The sequence below is a fragment of the Myotis brandtii genome, unplaced genomic scaffold (genome assembly GCF_000412655.1).
Source record: "Myotis brandtii unplaced genomic scaffold, ASM41265v1 scaffold185, whole genome shotgun sequence".
Lineage (NCBI taxonomy): Eukaryota > Metazoa > Chordata > Mammalia > Chiroptera > Vespertilionidae > Myotis > Myotis brandtii.
This window is the reverse complement of record NW_005356870.1, coordinates 6,459,527-6,474,709: the sequence shown is the minus strand read 5'-3', so window position 1 is coordinate 6,474,709 and position 15,183 is coordinate 6,459,527. Positions and strand designations below refer to the sequence as shown.

Below are 15,183 nucleotides of genomic sequence, written 5' to 3'. Positions count from 1 at the left end.
AGGCGGGGAATGTTGGAGTCTGCAGCAAGCAAGCCTCGTGCTCGCTTCAGTGCCTGGCTGCCGGCCGCCATCTTGGCTGACAGTTAATTTGCATATACTCACTGATTAGCCAATGAAAAGGGTAGCGGTCGTACGCTAATTACCATGTTTCTCTTTTATTAGTGTAGACTAGAGGCCTGGTGCATGAAAATTCATGCATGGGGAGCGGGGTCTCTCAGCCCAGCCTGAGCCCTCTCACAGTCTGGGACCCTTGGGGGATGCCCACCTGCTGGCTTAGGCCTTTTCCCCGAGAACAGATGATCTAAAAGAAATAATCATATCCTTGGGTAAGGATTTTTTGAAAAGGTAATGGTCGCATGAAAATTCAGTGCTTGCGGGACCGAGGGGACTGGGGGACTCTGGCAGCAGACGCACGGAGCGGCTGGACCCACCAGGGAATGGGCCCAGCCACACCATGCACCTGCTGCCCCCCAGCAGGGCTGAGGGAACTGGGTGCTGACATCTTGTGGCTGTGGGCACCACCATCTTGTGAAGGCGTGATGGTCAATTAGCATATTACCACTTTATTATATGAGATGATAAACTAGAGGCCTGGTGCATGATTTCGTGCATGGGTGAGGTCTCTCTGGGTGGCCTGCAGGGATCGGGCTAAAACCCATAGTCCAATGTTGCCTGCAGCTCCTACCTGCCTCTCCCACTCATCCCGGCCCCACTGTGCCTGCCACTGGCTCGTGCCAAATCAGTCTCAATTGGGAGAGGCTTGTGTTGCCGCAGGAGCACTTGCCAGCCATAAGCCCTGTGTCTGGCACCCTCCCAAGGGGAGTGTCCTGCAAGATAGGGCTGAAACCGGCTTTCTGACATCCTCTTAGGGGTCCCAGATTGCGAGAGGGTGCAGGCCAGGCTGAGGGGCCCCACCAGTGCATGATCAGGCCGGGGAGAGGACGCGGGAGGGCTCCAGGGCATTTATGGCCCATCTCACTCAGTTCCAATCAGCTGGACCCCAGCAGCAAGATAACCTACCAGTTGGAGCATCTGCCCCTTGGTGGTCAGTGCATGTCATAGCAACTGGTCGACCAGTTGACTGTCTGCCCCCTGGTGGTCAGTGCACGTCATAGCGAGCAGTTGAGCAGCCTTAGCATATTACGCTTTGATTGGTTGTTCTGTTGTTCTGCCATTCGGTCTATTTGCACATTACCCTTTTATTATGTAGGATAATGAAACACCCTTGTACTCTATACAGTCTCTAGCAGAACTGCTCCTCCAATTGTCATAGCATAGTAAGAAGCTAGGAAAATTCCAGGACAAGCAGAATAGGTAAACTAAGACTAAAAACAGTTAAACAGCAGTTTGCAGCCACCTAGTAAATTCTATCTTCCCTAAACCAAGGACACTTAAGAGTAAATGGTTTGCACTTCTCTAACCAGAGGGAAAATTGTTTGAATCACCTCACCCTACTTAGGGAGACAGATAACAGAAATCCATTAAATTCCATTGGCTAACTATACCCAAAGACAGAGAAATTAACAGAATAAAATCTCATTTTGGCACAGCAGCATAAAACTGATGAATATTCTATTGATCCTCCCCTAGACACTCAACCTTTAACACTTCAGGAAACCAAGGTCCCTCCAGGGGAGCATGCCCATGCCATTCCCTTCCCCGCTTCTTCCCTCTAAGGGACCCCATGAGACTTGTAACAAGGGGAGCAATAGGCAGCTGCAGCTTGTCCCGGGCTAACCCCTGAACTTGTCTCCAAGGCCCCCTTTTCTCTGACTTCTCAGTGAGCTGAAGCAGCCCAGCCTAAGCTCTCCTCTTAGTTCTTCTAGTCCTTTCCTTTTTTCACTGTCCTAAGTGTATCTTTACTGCAACCAATGAATTCTTTCTTACTTTGCTAAACTTTGTCTCTTGATTGAACTCTTTCCCTCAAGAAAACAAGAACTGAGGTCTGGTCGTCTCCCCAGTAATATTCTCCTTGCCCACATTTCATATGCATATTTCACATACACCTAACCCACATTTCCCTCCTGCCCTGCAGGCTCTGAGGATCCTGCTGGCTCCAGCAAGCACCAGAGCAAAACTGGCAGGTACACCAAGTGACAGGTAGGGCAGCAGTGCCAGATGCTTTTGTCACCACCAGAAATCAGGAGCTAGCTGTCCCTAAGCACTTATGTCTGAGTGTACTTCGTTAGACCAGGGAGCAGCCTGCCTGCTGTTCTTAAAAGGGAGGTGTTTTTTAGATTACATCTGGAAAGGGTTGGGAAAAAAAGTCTGTTTATCACTAGTCATTACATTAAAGTGAGAACTGTTCTCAGCATGTGAACCTCACACCTACTAGACAAGACCATAGGAGCCGGAAAGACAAACCCACCCTGACTGACAGTGATACAGCTATTTGTAACTTTATGTCATCGAAAAATGAACATTACAAAACTCAGCATATTCTTACCATACAATTTGCAATTTCACTCTTTGGTATTTACCCAAAGGAGTTGAAAATGTAAGTCACAAAAACCTGCACATGGATGTTTATAGAAGCTTTATTCATAATTAATTGTCAAAACCTGGCAGCAACTAAGATGTCCTTCCATAGGTGAATAGATAAATAAACTGGTACATTCAGACAAGGCAATATTATAGTCCATAAACGTGGGTAACAGTATAAACATAGTAATAAATAATGAAAATAATAATAATAGCCCTGGTTGGTGTGGCACAGTTGGTTGGAACATCATCCTGTACACTGAACGGTTGCAGTTTCAATTCAGGTCAAGGCATGTTCGGGAAGGTAACCAATCGATGTTTCAGTCTCACATTGATGTGTATCTGTGTGTGTCTCTCTCTTTCTCCCTCTCTCTCTCTCTCTCTCCTTCCCCCTCTCTCTAAAATCAATGAGCATGTCCTTGGGTGAAGATTTTAAAAATATAATAATCTATAATAATAAAAGCATAATATGCTAATTAGACCGGATGTCCTTCTGGACAAAGCCAGGGCTGCAAGGGAAGCCTGGGTCCCGGGTGCCTGCCAGTGGCAGGAGGGAAGCCCAGGTCGCAGGTGCCAGAGGGAAGCCGTTGCCAGCAGCCGGGGGAAGGAAGGCCTACTCTTGCACGAATTTCGTGCATCAAGCCTCTATTATAATAATAAAATTTTAAAATAATGAATAAAAGTATAAGGTAAATAACATAATTTCTGAGTCATGTATGAAATTATAGAAAAATGATATAGTATAAATCTCATTAGGTGTCTGGTTAAATGTGAGTGATTCTCTACCAGTTATTCTCTACCATTCAGAGGTCACCCAAGGTTCCACAAGGACAGAAGATAAAAGTTGTGCATCTTCTGGTACAAGGGTCACTTCCACATATGCCCTCAGGCCCTGATGTTCCAGGATGCACACACCTGGGAGCACAGAACTCCTTTGTAAGGACTCGGGATGGATAGTATCTTTTGCCTATACCTACAAGGGCAAAGAACAGACCCGCCTGGTGACAGGCTTCACGTTAAGGGTGAGGGCTAAGAATGGTGGCCTCCAAACTGGGCAACTTAAGGAAAATAGTTGACAAAAAAAATAAGAATTTTTTTTCAAAATAACAGTAAATAATTACAAATAGTTCAAAATAAATAAAGGAGGAATGAACGTGAGGAAACAAGTTAATCTGACAGAAGGTGGAGGAGGAGGCAGAGACAGACAACCTATTCTCCTTTGAATTATTTCAGAATAAAATATGTAGTCACTTTTTAAAAAAATATATTTTTATTGATTTCATAGAGGAAGGGAGAGGGAGAGAGAGATAGAAACATCGATGATGAGAGAGAATCCTTGGTCAGCTGTCTCCTGCATATACCACACTGGGGATCGAGCCTGCAACCCGGGCATGTGCCCTGACCGGGAATTGAGCAGCGACCTCCTGGTTCATAGGCCGACGCTCAACCCCTGAACCACACTGGCCAGGCTATGTAGTCATGTTTTTATGTCACAATGACAGATCCAACCATAGGAATAATTTGCACTTAGGGAGTTCTGGGATAAGTACTATGTTAATCCCCTTTCGTGCAGTATTTCAATTAATCCCCAAATAGCCTTGAGATGTAGGTATTATTTCTACCTGAGCTCAGAGAGTTCTAGAAACCTGCCAAAAGGCACAGAGCTAATTAGTGGCAGCAGGGAGCCTAGTACTTGTTCATACCCATCATTTTCCATTTTAGCCTTCAGTCTTGAATTCACACTTAGATTCCTTATTTTTACAGCAGATCTTCTATTTCTTTTAGTGCCACCAGAGCACTTGGTAAAAGACTGCACATGTAGTGGTTACTCAATATGTGTCTGTTAACTAATTAACTAGAACTGGGCCCACGAGGCTGAGGATCTGAGAGCACAGCACGTAGCTGGCCGCTGAGCATTCCAGGAGGAGGGAGCAGCATCGTTCAAGCATTTTAAAGCAAACAGTGGGGAGTGATAAACTGTGCGAGGACAGTTGCCTTTGCAATGTCCTTCAGGTAGAGCGAGAACGAGGGTTACACACCAGCAGAAAACTCTGACTCAGGCTAGGAAAATAAGAATATGGACAAAACGGGGAAAAACCCATTATGAGGGACACTAGGAAGAATAAGACGACATAAAGGATAGCACCGAAGGGCAGATGACTTGCTGGTTACCATCGTCCAGCAGGAAAAATAAGCAGTCATTCTGAGGCAGTTGCTCACTGAATAAATCACCTGTCTTAAATGTCATTTTTCCTTACATGTAGTTAGGTTAACGTGTACTAGGAATAATATAATCAAATGTTTAACCCCATAAATTTATGTGTTTTATTTTTATTATTTGAAGCAAGTCACGTGAAAAAAAGAAATGTATTTATGTTTTTTTTATGTTTTGTATTTTCTCAATGGTGTACTTTTTCATTGCAGTTTATATTTAATATTATTTTGTATGAGTTTCAGGTGTACAGCATAGTGGTTAGACAATCATATCCTTTACAAAGTGTTCCCCCTAATATTTCCAAGTACCCACCTAGCACCATATATAGCTATTACAATATTATCAACTATATTCCCTATGCTGGTCTTTACATCCCCATGACTATTCTGTAACTACCAATCTGTACTTCTCAATCCCCTCGCCTTTTTCACCCAGTCCCCCGACCCCCCTTTGAAATGTGTTTAAATTTAATATTTTAAAAATTATTAAATAAATAGTTTCTAGGTAATTCAGGTATGTGGTACAAATTGTGAAGGTGGTATTCAAAGTGCTATAGTTTGGGAAACAGGACTAAATAATATTAAATTTTGCCCACCAAGAAGAGCCTCTATTTTCAATGAAGGAGCGATGACTCTCATAGCTAGAGAAGTATTTTGTAAACCAAAAGGGATGACATCAGATTGTCAGTCAGACACGGCTTTTCAATGAACTTCTTTGTTCAAATGAAAGCAAACAGAAATCATTGACTGGCTAATAATATCGCAGACTGGAGTGATTTCAAAAGAGTCTTTAAATAAAGAGATGGAAACAAACCCATTTTCCAATGCACCTTTTTTTATGTTGTCCTTCATGTCTTCCCCCCAAAAATGTGAAGCCCCAAACCCTTCCTGCTGCCCATTGTACCCACAATGGCCTCTTGTGCCCTCATCTGAGACAGAGCTATTCCATCGCTGAGGGAGGCTTTCCTGAAATTTCTGAGGACATAATCACCCCTTTCTAAATTTCTCTGTAAGATATTTTTGTGGGAACAAAAGTGAATGTTTTTAAAGGAAAGGAATACATTACTCTGCCACTGGTTCCTGCAATTTTTAAAAAGGCAAATGGAGGAAATCTCTATAGAAAAGAACAGAATATTCCCTAAACTTCTGTGTGACATCGCTAATATTTTTTAAAACATGCAAAACAAGCACTGTCTGTAAAGAGAGAAAGCACAAAATTAATGGTAGGGCTTTTTATTTTAATGCGGGATGAAAATGAATCCCTTCATGGAAACTTTCAGTCTGTCATAGCTGCCCATTGTTGGAAGGGGTTAGCTTTCAAAGGGCCTTTTAATGGTAGTATTCTGTGAGCCTGAATACTATATATATATATATAGAGAGAGAGAGAGAGAGAGAGAGAGAGGGGGGGGGAGATATAGATATATAGATATAGATATAGATGAGGAACATAGCATATTAATAAAAATAACATATTAAAGGAGAAAATCATTCTCAATTTTCACCTAAAATCATCAAAAAGAAATTGGATGAATTAGAATGTTTCAATTGTCATTAGATTTAAAAAGATCCAGATACGACATCTATTACTTAGTTACTGTTTATGTCAGCAGCTTCTATGCAGTTAGTGTAAGGCCCTAAAAGGTGTTCGGCTGCGGCCCCCCTGTAAGTGCAGAAAGCCATCCTAGCACAGATCAAAAGAATCAACATGTGTCTCCAACATTTCCGCCAAGCATGTCAAAATCAGCATTTCCCCAGCCATTTTTTACATCCCAAAACACAAACAGACTCACACACAGCCTGAGCTCCCACACACAGCTTTTAAAGACCTCATTAAGAGAGAGCAAATTGTTTCCTCCCCTCTTCCTAAAAAAGCGCTTTCTTAAATGGCTTTTTAAAAATTCAGTTGTAAAACACCTTAGCAGATTAACTTAAATGAAAATCTTCACGTGCGGAGAACCATTGGAGGGTCAGTATGACCATGTATCAAAGGTTGTTATTCTATCATTTGACTATCATGAAGAATAATAACAAAAGACTATGAATTATTTTTTTCTCTCATTTGGAAGTTATTAGTAGATTTCCCTTTGTTCCACTGAGAAATGAGAGAAGAAAATATGAAGTTACAGCGAACCCATATGGCCAGCAGGAAAATCCTGTTTAATTGCTTTATTGCCAGAAATGTTAAATCACTTCCTGAGGATACAGTTCAAATGAAACATGTGGCAGCTATTAACAAAAGCCCCTAATGAATTCCAAAATATGCCTTTTATGGGAGCTTTCTCATAAGCAGCAGGCATACATGTTATTTAAACTGTACATACAAATATGCATTTGGTATTTTAATTCCACAAATGTTTGATGAACACTTACTCTGTACCAGACTCTCTAGCCAGCCTGCATGGAATGTTTCTTACTAAGCAACAGACATAACAATAAGGAACCTCAGGACATGGACCCCAAACCTAACCATTTCTCTTCTCAGATGTCAAAGGGGGGGGGAGGGGACTTTGACCAGCGCCTCCTTCCTGAAGGTTTGAGGCCCAAGAAAACCATTTCATTTTCACTTGGGTAGTCCTAATTATCTACTATATCCCTACTCCTGTTAACAGCCCATCAGTGGTGGTGTTAATTATTGTCATTTAGCATCCACTGCATGGATCTATTCTTTATCTTTCACACATCTTCTTTAATTGGATATGAATTCCACAAAGATGAAAACTTCTTCATTAAAGGTTGTTGTAGATAGAATAATGGGAGGCATCTAATATGAATCTACAAATAGCTTTAATTAATTGAGAACCAAGTGTCAGTATTTTTTTTTATATTTAATTTCTTTCGTCCCTGGGAAATCTCACAAACTCAATCAATTATTTATAAACCATATTCGAAAGAGACAATTCTACCTCAAATTCAAAGATAATTCAGCTGAGGGACATCCAGCTCATATTAATATGTGGTTTTACTTAAAAGAGAAGTTATCAAATTCTAGGTTACATTAAACTTTGATGTTCCTTGCTCTATCTCATAATATGGAAGTGAGCCTTGGGAGCTTAAAGAATCATGCAGAACGTGGTGCGATTTAAAATAATTGACATTGGCTCCATGAAGCATTAGCACAGGCTGTACGGAGTCTAAAATATTTTTGCTTCATGGTGCAGCTCATCAACATTTTATTAAATATTTACTTATATGTGCTCGGTTGCATACTTTGTAATCAAATAGAATAAAATAAGGAAGGCCTGTCACCGGTCAAGTTGTAATGTGGAGCAAGACACTCAATTTGCCTTATGGCCTTAGCTGTAAGAAGAGAGAGCTTACTGAGATTTTGTAACTGTCTATCACAGTTCTGCCTGCACAGATATTTTGTGATCTAAGCTAGTATCTTATCATGGGATCTCTTCAAACCTTTCTGCTCTTTAGTGTTTTGAAAATAGTGTCAGTGACCACAGAGGTCAGCGTGCCAGTGGTTGGGCCCTGTCTCCCAGGACCGACTGTGACCTCACACAAGTTGCTTTGCTCTCCAGGACTTCATGGGATTGTTCTAAGGATTGAGTGAGGTTATGGAGTAAAGGCTCAAAACTTTGCCTGGCACATACTAAGAATGTAGTAATAAGTATTAGTTAGCTCTTCATATACTAAGGAACTTTCTCATTAAACATCCTTTAATTATCTATCACCAACCTTGACAAGCTTGACAATGAAAAGGTTACTGTTTTGTTTTGTTGTTTATTTTCTTTTCACACAAAAATAAGTCAATTTAAAAGCTGTGATCTCTAGCCCAGCTGATATGGCTCAGTGGTTGAACCACCTATGAACCAGGAGATCGCGGTTCAATTCCCAGCCAGGGCACATGCCCAGGTTGCAGGCTCAATCCCCAGTGTGGAGTGTGCAGGAGGCAGCCAATCAAAGATTCTGTCTCATCATTGAGGTCTCTCTCTCTCTCTCTCTCTCTCTCTCTCTCTCTCTCTCTCTCTCTTCCTTCCTCTCTGAAATCAATAAAAATAAAACATTAAGAAAATTAAATATATATATAACATAGGATGGATTTAATGTCATTTTTAAATCCTTTCCAAAAAGACACATAGAAACAAAACACATCACCAAAACTGTAGGGAAACTTTGCTGTAAAGTTTCTCTCTTTCTCTTTCTCTCTCTCTCTCTCTCTCTCTCTCTCTCTCTCTCTCTCACACACACACACACAACAAAATTGGTTACCCATGTGTCTATTTTTCTTACTCCAACTGTAAGGACTTTGTTCCTTGAAGAAGGGGAGAAACATCACTTGTGGATGTCTTGTGTGATCAATGGCTGTAGGGTAGAAGGCATCAAATCCCAGTAGGTCAGACAGATTTATAAAAGGTTTCCAGTACAAATTAGTATCCTCATGCTAACTGTATTTTATACATGAATAACTGAGGTGAATGGGAACCAGAAGTCCAACTTCCTAAAGTATTTTTAGAGTCTCCACAAACAGTAGAACTAGACATTTATACTATAAAGTCTTTTGTAAGCATCACATTCTAAACTCTATTTTTAAAATAATGATAGTGATAGAAAATACGCTGGAAACTAAACTTCTAGACCTCTCATGTCAGAGAGGCTTAGGCCCATTGGGCCAAAGCCCATAGTAACAAACAGAGCAGCTGCCTTTTCCTCAGGATCTCGTATGCTTTCTGGAAGCTACCACAGTCCTCTCGGCAACCTGGTGAACTAGGAGTGATTCCCTGTTTCATAGGGGAAGGTTCTGGGCAGTGAAGAAAAGGACAGAGATTTAAAATGGAAGAGACCGAGTAAGCAATTTACGTTTTTGGACTCCCAAAGTAGAACAAAACAAATGAACTCCAACGATTCTACCCAAATTCAAAGAGTGTTTTAGTCTCATTTATCACCAGTGTCTTTAAGGGCAACATGAGTTTGTCTTCAGAGAAGAAAACAGTTACATGATGATTTAAAATTATTATAGATGGATCTAGTAACTTTGCTGACAGTTCCACAACTCCCATTTTTCTTTTTCTTTTTAGCTTTATTGAGGTATAATCTATATTAATAAAAGCATAATATGCAAATCGACCGAATGGCCAAATAGTGGAACAACCATCCAGAGGACCATGCTATGACACCCACTGGCGCCAGGCCAGCCAAGGCGGGTGCAATGCGATTGGTTGGGGGCCCCGCCATTGCCCCATGATCGCCCCACAGAGGGAGAACCAGGCCACCGGCCAGAGGGGCAATCAATCAGGGGGCTTCACGATTGCCCCAAAGAGGGAGGCCCAGGCAACCCGACAGCAGCACTGCAGCAGGTGGGCGGGGCCTCCCTCTGTGGGGGGGCAATCCATCGCAGAGCCCCAACCAGGTGGGCAGGGCCTACGTTTTTGGGGCAATCAATCGCGGGGCTCCCAGACTGTGAGAGGGCACAGGCTGGGCTGAGGACTCCCCCACCCCCCGGTATATGAATTTCATGCACTGGGCCTCTAGTTGACAAATAAAATTGTAAGATATTTCAAGTACACCTTGTGGTGATTTGATATATGTATACACTGTGAAAGAATTGTTTACATCTAATTAACATCCGTTACCTCAGATATTTGCCCTTTTTTTATGAGAACATTTAAGTTTCACTCTCTTACCAAATATCAATTATATATTACAATATTATGAACGGTAGTCACCATGGTTTACCTTACATCCTCAGAATTTATTCATCTTACAGCCGATAGTTTGTACCCTTTTAACAACCTCTCCTTCCTCCCCCATCCCCCAACCCTTCCAACCTCCCACCCTACCTCCACCACAGTCCCTGGTAACCACTTATGTACTCTGATTCACTTAGCATAATGCCCTCAAGGTCTATGTTATTGCAAATGGCAGGAATATTATCTTTCTCATGCCTAGATAATATTCCATTATATATCACATCCATATCTTGGCTATTCTGAATAATGCTGCAATGAACAGGGGAGTACAGATGTCTCTTTGATTTCCTCTTTTTATTTCCTTTGAATATATACCCAGAAGTGGGATTGCTGGCTCATATAGCTTTCTGATTTTTAAAAATTTTGTAATAATATTATTTGATGGTTCTTTCTAATAATACCACAATTTTGTAACTTTGGTTTTCTTTTTCAGGCTATCCCAGGTATTTCAGAGAAGGAAATGGCTGGTAAGTGGAAATATGGTTTATTTTTCTTTCTATCTATTTTAGAGTGAAAATGCATCTTCATGTAGACATTTCATTAAAGGTGTGTTGATCTCATCAATCTTTGCACAAATATTATTGTTGAATTACTGAAAAATAAATTGTGTTGTTCAAAATGTAAAAAAATGTGGTTTTCTAATATAGCATTTCATCATACTAGAATGAGATGTGTGCTTCTTGTAGCCCTACTAGTGTTTGTGGAATGAATGAATAGCAACCACAACTTTTTTCTTGAGGGAAAGAATGAGATATTGTTTACTGTGCTAGAGAATGGTCTTTGGAAATTGGTTGTTAATAATTATCAATATTTATTTTTTAATCTTAAGTAGCTTATTTAGTAGTCAAAGGAAAAGATGTACTTATTTAAAGCAGATGCTATACCATCAAAATTATAATTCTAAAGCAATAGGAATAATATTGGAAATAATTATAATATTTTCTGTGCTTTGTGCTATCATTATAACTATTTAACAGTATTGTGGAAAATGGATAAGGTCTGATAAAAACAGAATACGAAAAATTAGAGTTAAATTGGTGGGATTATGTGTTTTTTAAAAAAATCTGTGGATCTTCCTCAATATTGTCTTATGTGTCCTGTGTAATAACAATAGGTTTTTATAATACAGATTAAAAGTGTGCTCCCAAATGTGAAGCACATCACTTAGTTCTTAGACACTTGTGATTTTTAAGAGCCATATTGAAAGTTTATAGTATTATCTAAAAAATGGCATGACTTCAGTAGACTTTGTAATGAAGCTTTGGAGTTTGTCTGATGCGATTTTTATGCAGGGGATGTTCCCTTTCTAGTTCGTGATCTTATGTTTGTGGCTAGATAGTTTTCACGCAAAAGTTTTTATGGTTTGTCTCCTTCCGTGGCTTAAGTTTTCTCTTATGTTAGACTCGTCCTGATTTCTTCATGCTAATATGTTGAAAGGTAACCCTTCGGAATGGAAGGAAAATACTGAACTGGCGTCAGTTAAGAAGGAAGCTGTTTAATTTAACAATGCAACGGTATTACATGGATGAGTAGCAAATATTGAACAAATTTAAATTACAGTTCCAGGGCTCTAATATCTTAAATAGATTGTGTTAGCTATCTAGTAAGAACAAAGAAATAAGTGGTGAAGTGGTCATTTGCATCACAAAGGAAACGGAATTCACCTAAAGTCTCGCTTTATCTTTGGTTGTGACATTCTCTGTGATTCCCAAGATTAGCTGCAATTTAACCAGAGTGTAAAACAGGGCAAAGTTGTCATCTTGTTCCAGAACATCAGCAAATTCTCTCAGACCTCAAGGAGGAAATTAGAATGTAAATTCTGGGCTGGTGGGGAAAGGTAAAAAGGGATGGACATGTCATTGCTTGAGGGGATGGAGAGCCGAGTTCTCTTCTCCCAGGCCACTTAAATGCCTTCAGATTGATAGGGAGAGCCCCTCTTTTAATCAAGCTTCTCAACTATTTTAAAGATATTTTTGTTACAACAAGGAACTAATTAAACAGAGAGTACAAATATGATGCAACCACCACTTTCTATCACAATCCTGGAAGTTTTCCTCCTCGAGAACAACAAAAACAAAGTTAACTGTCATTCTTTATTTAATATCTCTTTCGGTCATTTCTATACTGCTGGGCAACAAACGCCAAGTGTTCATAAAGGCCATTCACAGAGTTGCCACAAGATGATCTGTGAAACGCAGACCCACCAGTTAACATGTATGATCTTCCCAGGTCCCAGTCACCTGGAGGCCCCATCTCAGATACTTAACCCAGGATGAGATGATTTGAGCAGAACCCTCCTTTTACATATTAAAACATTAGAATGATTAGGATTTACTCTAGAAAAGATTTTTGTTTTGATTTCTTGAGAATGTGCTGATTTGCTTAGGAAGAAATATAGTTTAGTTTGATAATATAAATGCAAGAAAGGAATGATATTTTTTTAAAATATCAGAGAATTTGTGTCAAAATAAAGGCTTATGTTTGGATGTTTAATTAATAATGGTAACAGATTTGACAGTTCAAAAGAGAATATGATTTACTCCAAAAGTTTTTAAGGACCGTAACAGTCAAAGCAATCTCATTCTTGTATTCCTAAACTCTATTATGCCCTATTTAAAATATTGAAAACATTTGAGTGTTATAGACAAATGCGAATCTCTTTATTCCTATCTTTATGAATCTCTATTCTTAAGCTCTGCTAGACAGAGGAATGAGGATGAAAGCAGAGGACCCACTCCATCTTCTGGGGGTTAATTGAGCTCTTAAATAGGATTAAGCTTCCTACCCGCCCCTCAGGCCTGCCATTTTTTTCTGTCTTGCTGAGTGAATGTAGACTATTGTTCCTTCTTGAGAGAGCCTATTTTTAATCTGTGTGACCTCTCCTCCAAGCCAACTGGAACCAACTCCACCAGGCTTTGCGAAGCTCTAAACGAAATCATTCTGGTTACATTCCGTTCATAACTCTTGAATTGCAGTTATATGATTGCCCCTGTGTGGACGCCTTCTATTCTGGTCCATGTTCCTAGGTAAAGGAAGCCTAGTGGGATCAATGGTGCTGCTGTCTCCCACCTTGTGATGGCAAAAGACTCCGAGGGGAAACAACTTCGAAACAGCCTCCCATTCGTTCATTCATTCCACAAACACTTACTGAACTACAACATGTGCTGGGCATCGTACTAGGTTCCCTCAAGAAAGCAATTATGACTAAGGCATGGTCCTTGCCCTGAAGGAATTCAAACTCTAATTGAGAATATTCTATTAGGCTAGCATCCTCCTTTTCCTCTTCCCAGTGAGCCTTCCTTAACCCAGCTGATGCAGAAAGCTTCCCAGGAAAAGAAGGAAATAAAAAATATTGTTTTCCACAAACTGTCACAATGGGCATTCTCGGGATCTGAAATAGAATACAATTCATTTGTTTTTTTAAAAAAATCAGAATTAATCACACAAGTATCAATACATCCAACACATAAAGTTTTCAAATAACTTCTGTTACGCAACGAGGGTCTGTGTGCCCTTGACGAGTAGGCCCAATGTCATTGGTATATTTGCCAGCACATCTGCTTTCTATCTGTGTGGCCTTGAGCAAGTTACTTAACCTCCTCATTTCCTCATTTCTTGAGTATAAACAGAGACGCTGTTGTAAGGCAACAATGCTTGGTGCAAACAGGTCCTACAAAATGGTAGCTGCGTTTTATGATAATTAGCTGAGCTTATAACCATCGTGTGGACAAGCCAAATGGAAGCTAGCTGAGTGGCTGCTCCACGCCAGGTGTTGTTCGTAAGCACTTCCTCAGGGCACCGGCTAAGAGCTGAGCAGCTCTCAGTGTGAAAGAAAGAGATCGCCTTCTCCATAAACTTCTAAGGGAGTTTATCCAGATGGAGGTTCTCATAGGAGAGACAGATTGGTCCTATTTGCCCTCTCCTGGGGAAGGCCTGTTAGGCTGAAATTCTCTCTGGTGAACAGATCATCTTTGATTGTCACCAAGATTAGTCCCTGAGAAATGCCTCGCCTGTGTCCCCTTCTCCTATGGCTCCCTGCATCCCAGCCCTCGAGGTAACCGGACCCCTCACCTCCTGCACCGGGTCCTGTCAGCACTGCCTGCTCATCAGCCCTTGTCCAGTCTCCCTGCCTCTGCTTGAACGCAGCCTCCACTTCCCACTTCACAGCAGTGTCCAGGCAGGTTTCCCTGCCTTTCCTATCACTGCATCAGTCCGTTCCCTACACTTTCATCAGTTGTCTTTGCAAATCACGACCTGATCATCTGAATTCCTGCTTCAACATGTTCTTTCTCTCCCTACAGGATAAGGACCAACTTTCCTGCTTGATATGTGTAATCTGGATGCAGTGTCATGTACTGCACTGGATCTGTCCATGTTGCCCCTCAGACCCACCTCGCCCCACCCTGCTTTCCCTGCTCTGTGCCCTGGAGGCTGAGGTCCACAAAATCAATGGGCTGCCCCCCCTCCATATACCTCCCCCATTCCACCAGTGAGGAGCCAGGGCAGGAGATGCAGGTGGGGGGCCAGTGTGGCCTCCTGGCTTCTCTTAGGTGGCCCTTTCCACACCAGCTTCCAGGTGCTGACAACCATTCTCTCCTCTTGCCCTGTTGGTTTCCCTGCAGCTTTATAAATAGTTCTGACTAAACTTCCCTCAGTTTACCCAATGTGGCATCTGTTTTCTGCCACAAGTCTCACTGGTATACCTACCAGTATCTTCTCTTCTTTCTGTTTCTTTGTGTATGTTTGTTCGTTTCTTTGTTTTACCCCAGCCACCACATCCAGCCAGAGAACCTCT

General features: G+C 41.2%; 1 protein-coding gene across 1 annotated transcript in view; it reads left to right on the top strand.

The window, feature by feature from the left end:
• The window catches only part of DLC1 (DLC1 Rho GTPase activating protein), a 371,700-nt gene that overhangs the window by 168,695 nt on the left and 187,822 nt on the right, over nt 1-15,183 (top strand). Inside the window, exon 5 of the mRNA XM_005864066.2 lies at nt 10,822-10,855. Coding sequence (XP_005864128.1) covers nt 10,822-10,855 — 34 coding nt within the window. The remainder of the gene's footprint in view (nt 1-10,821; nt 10,856-15,183) is intronic.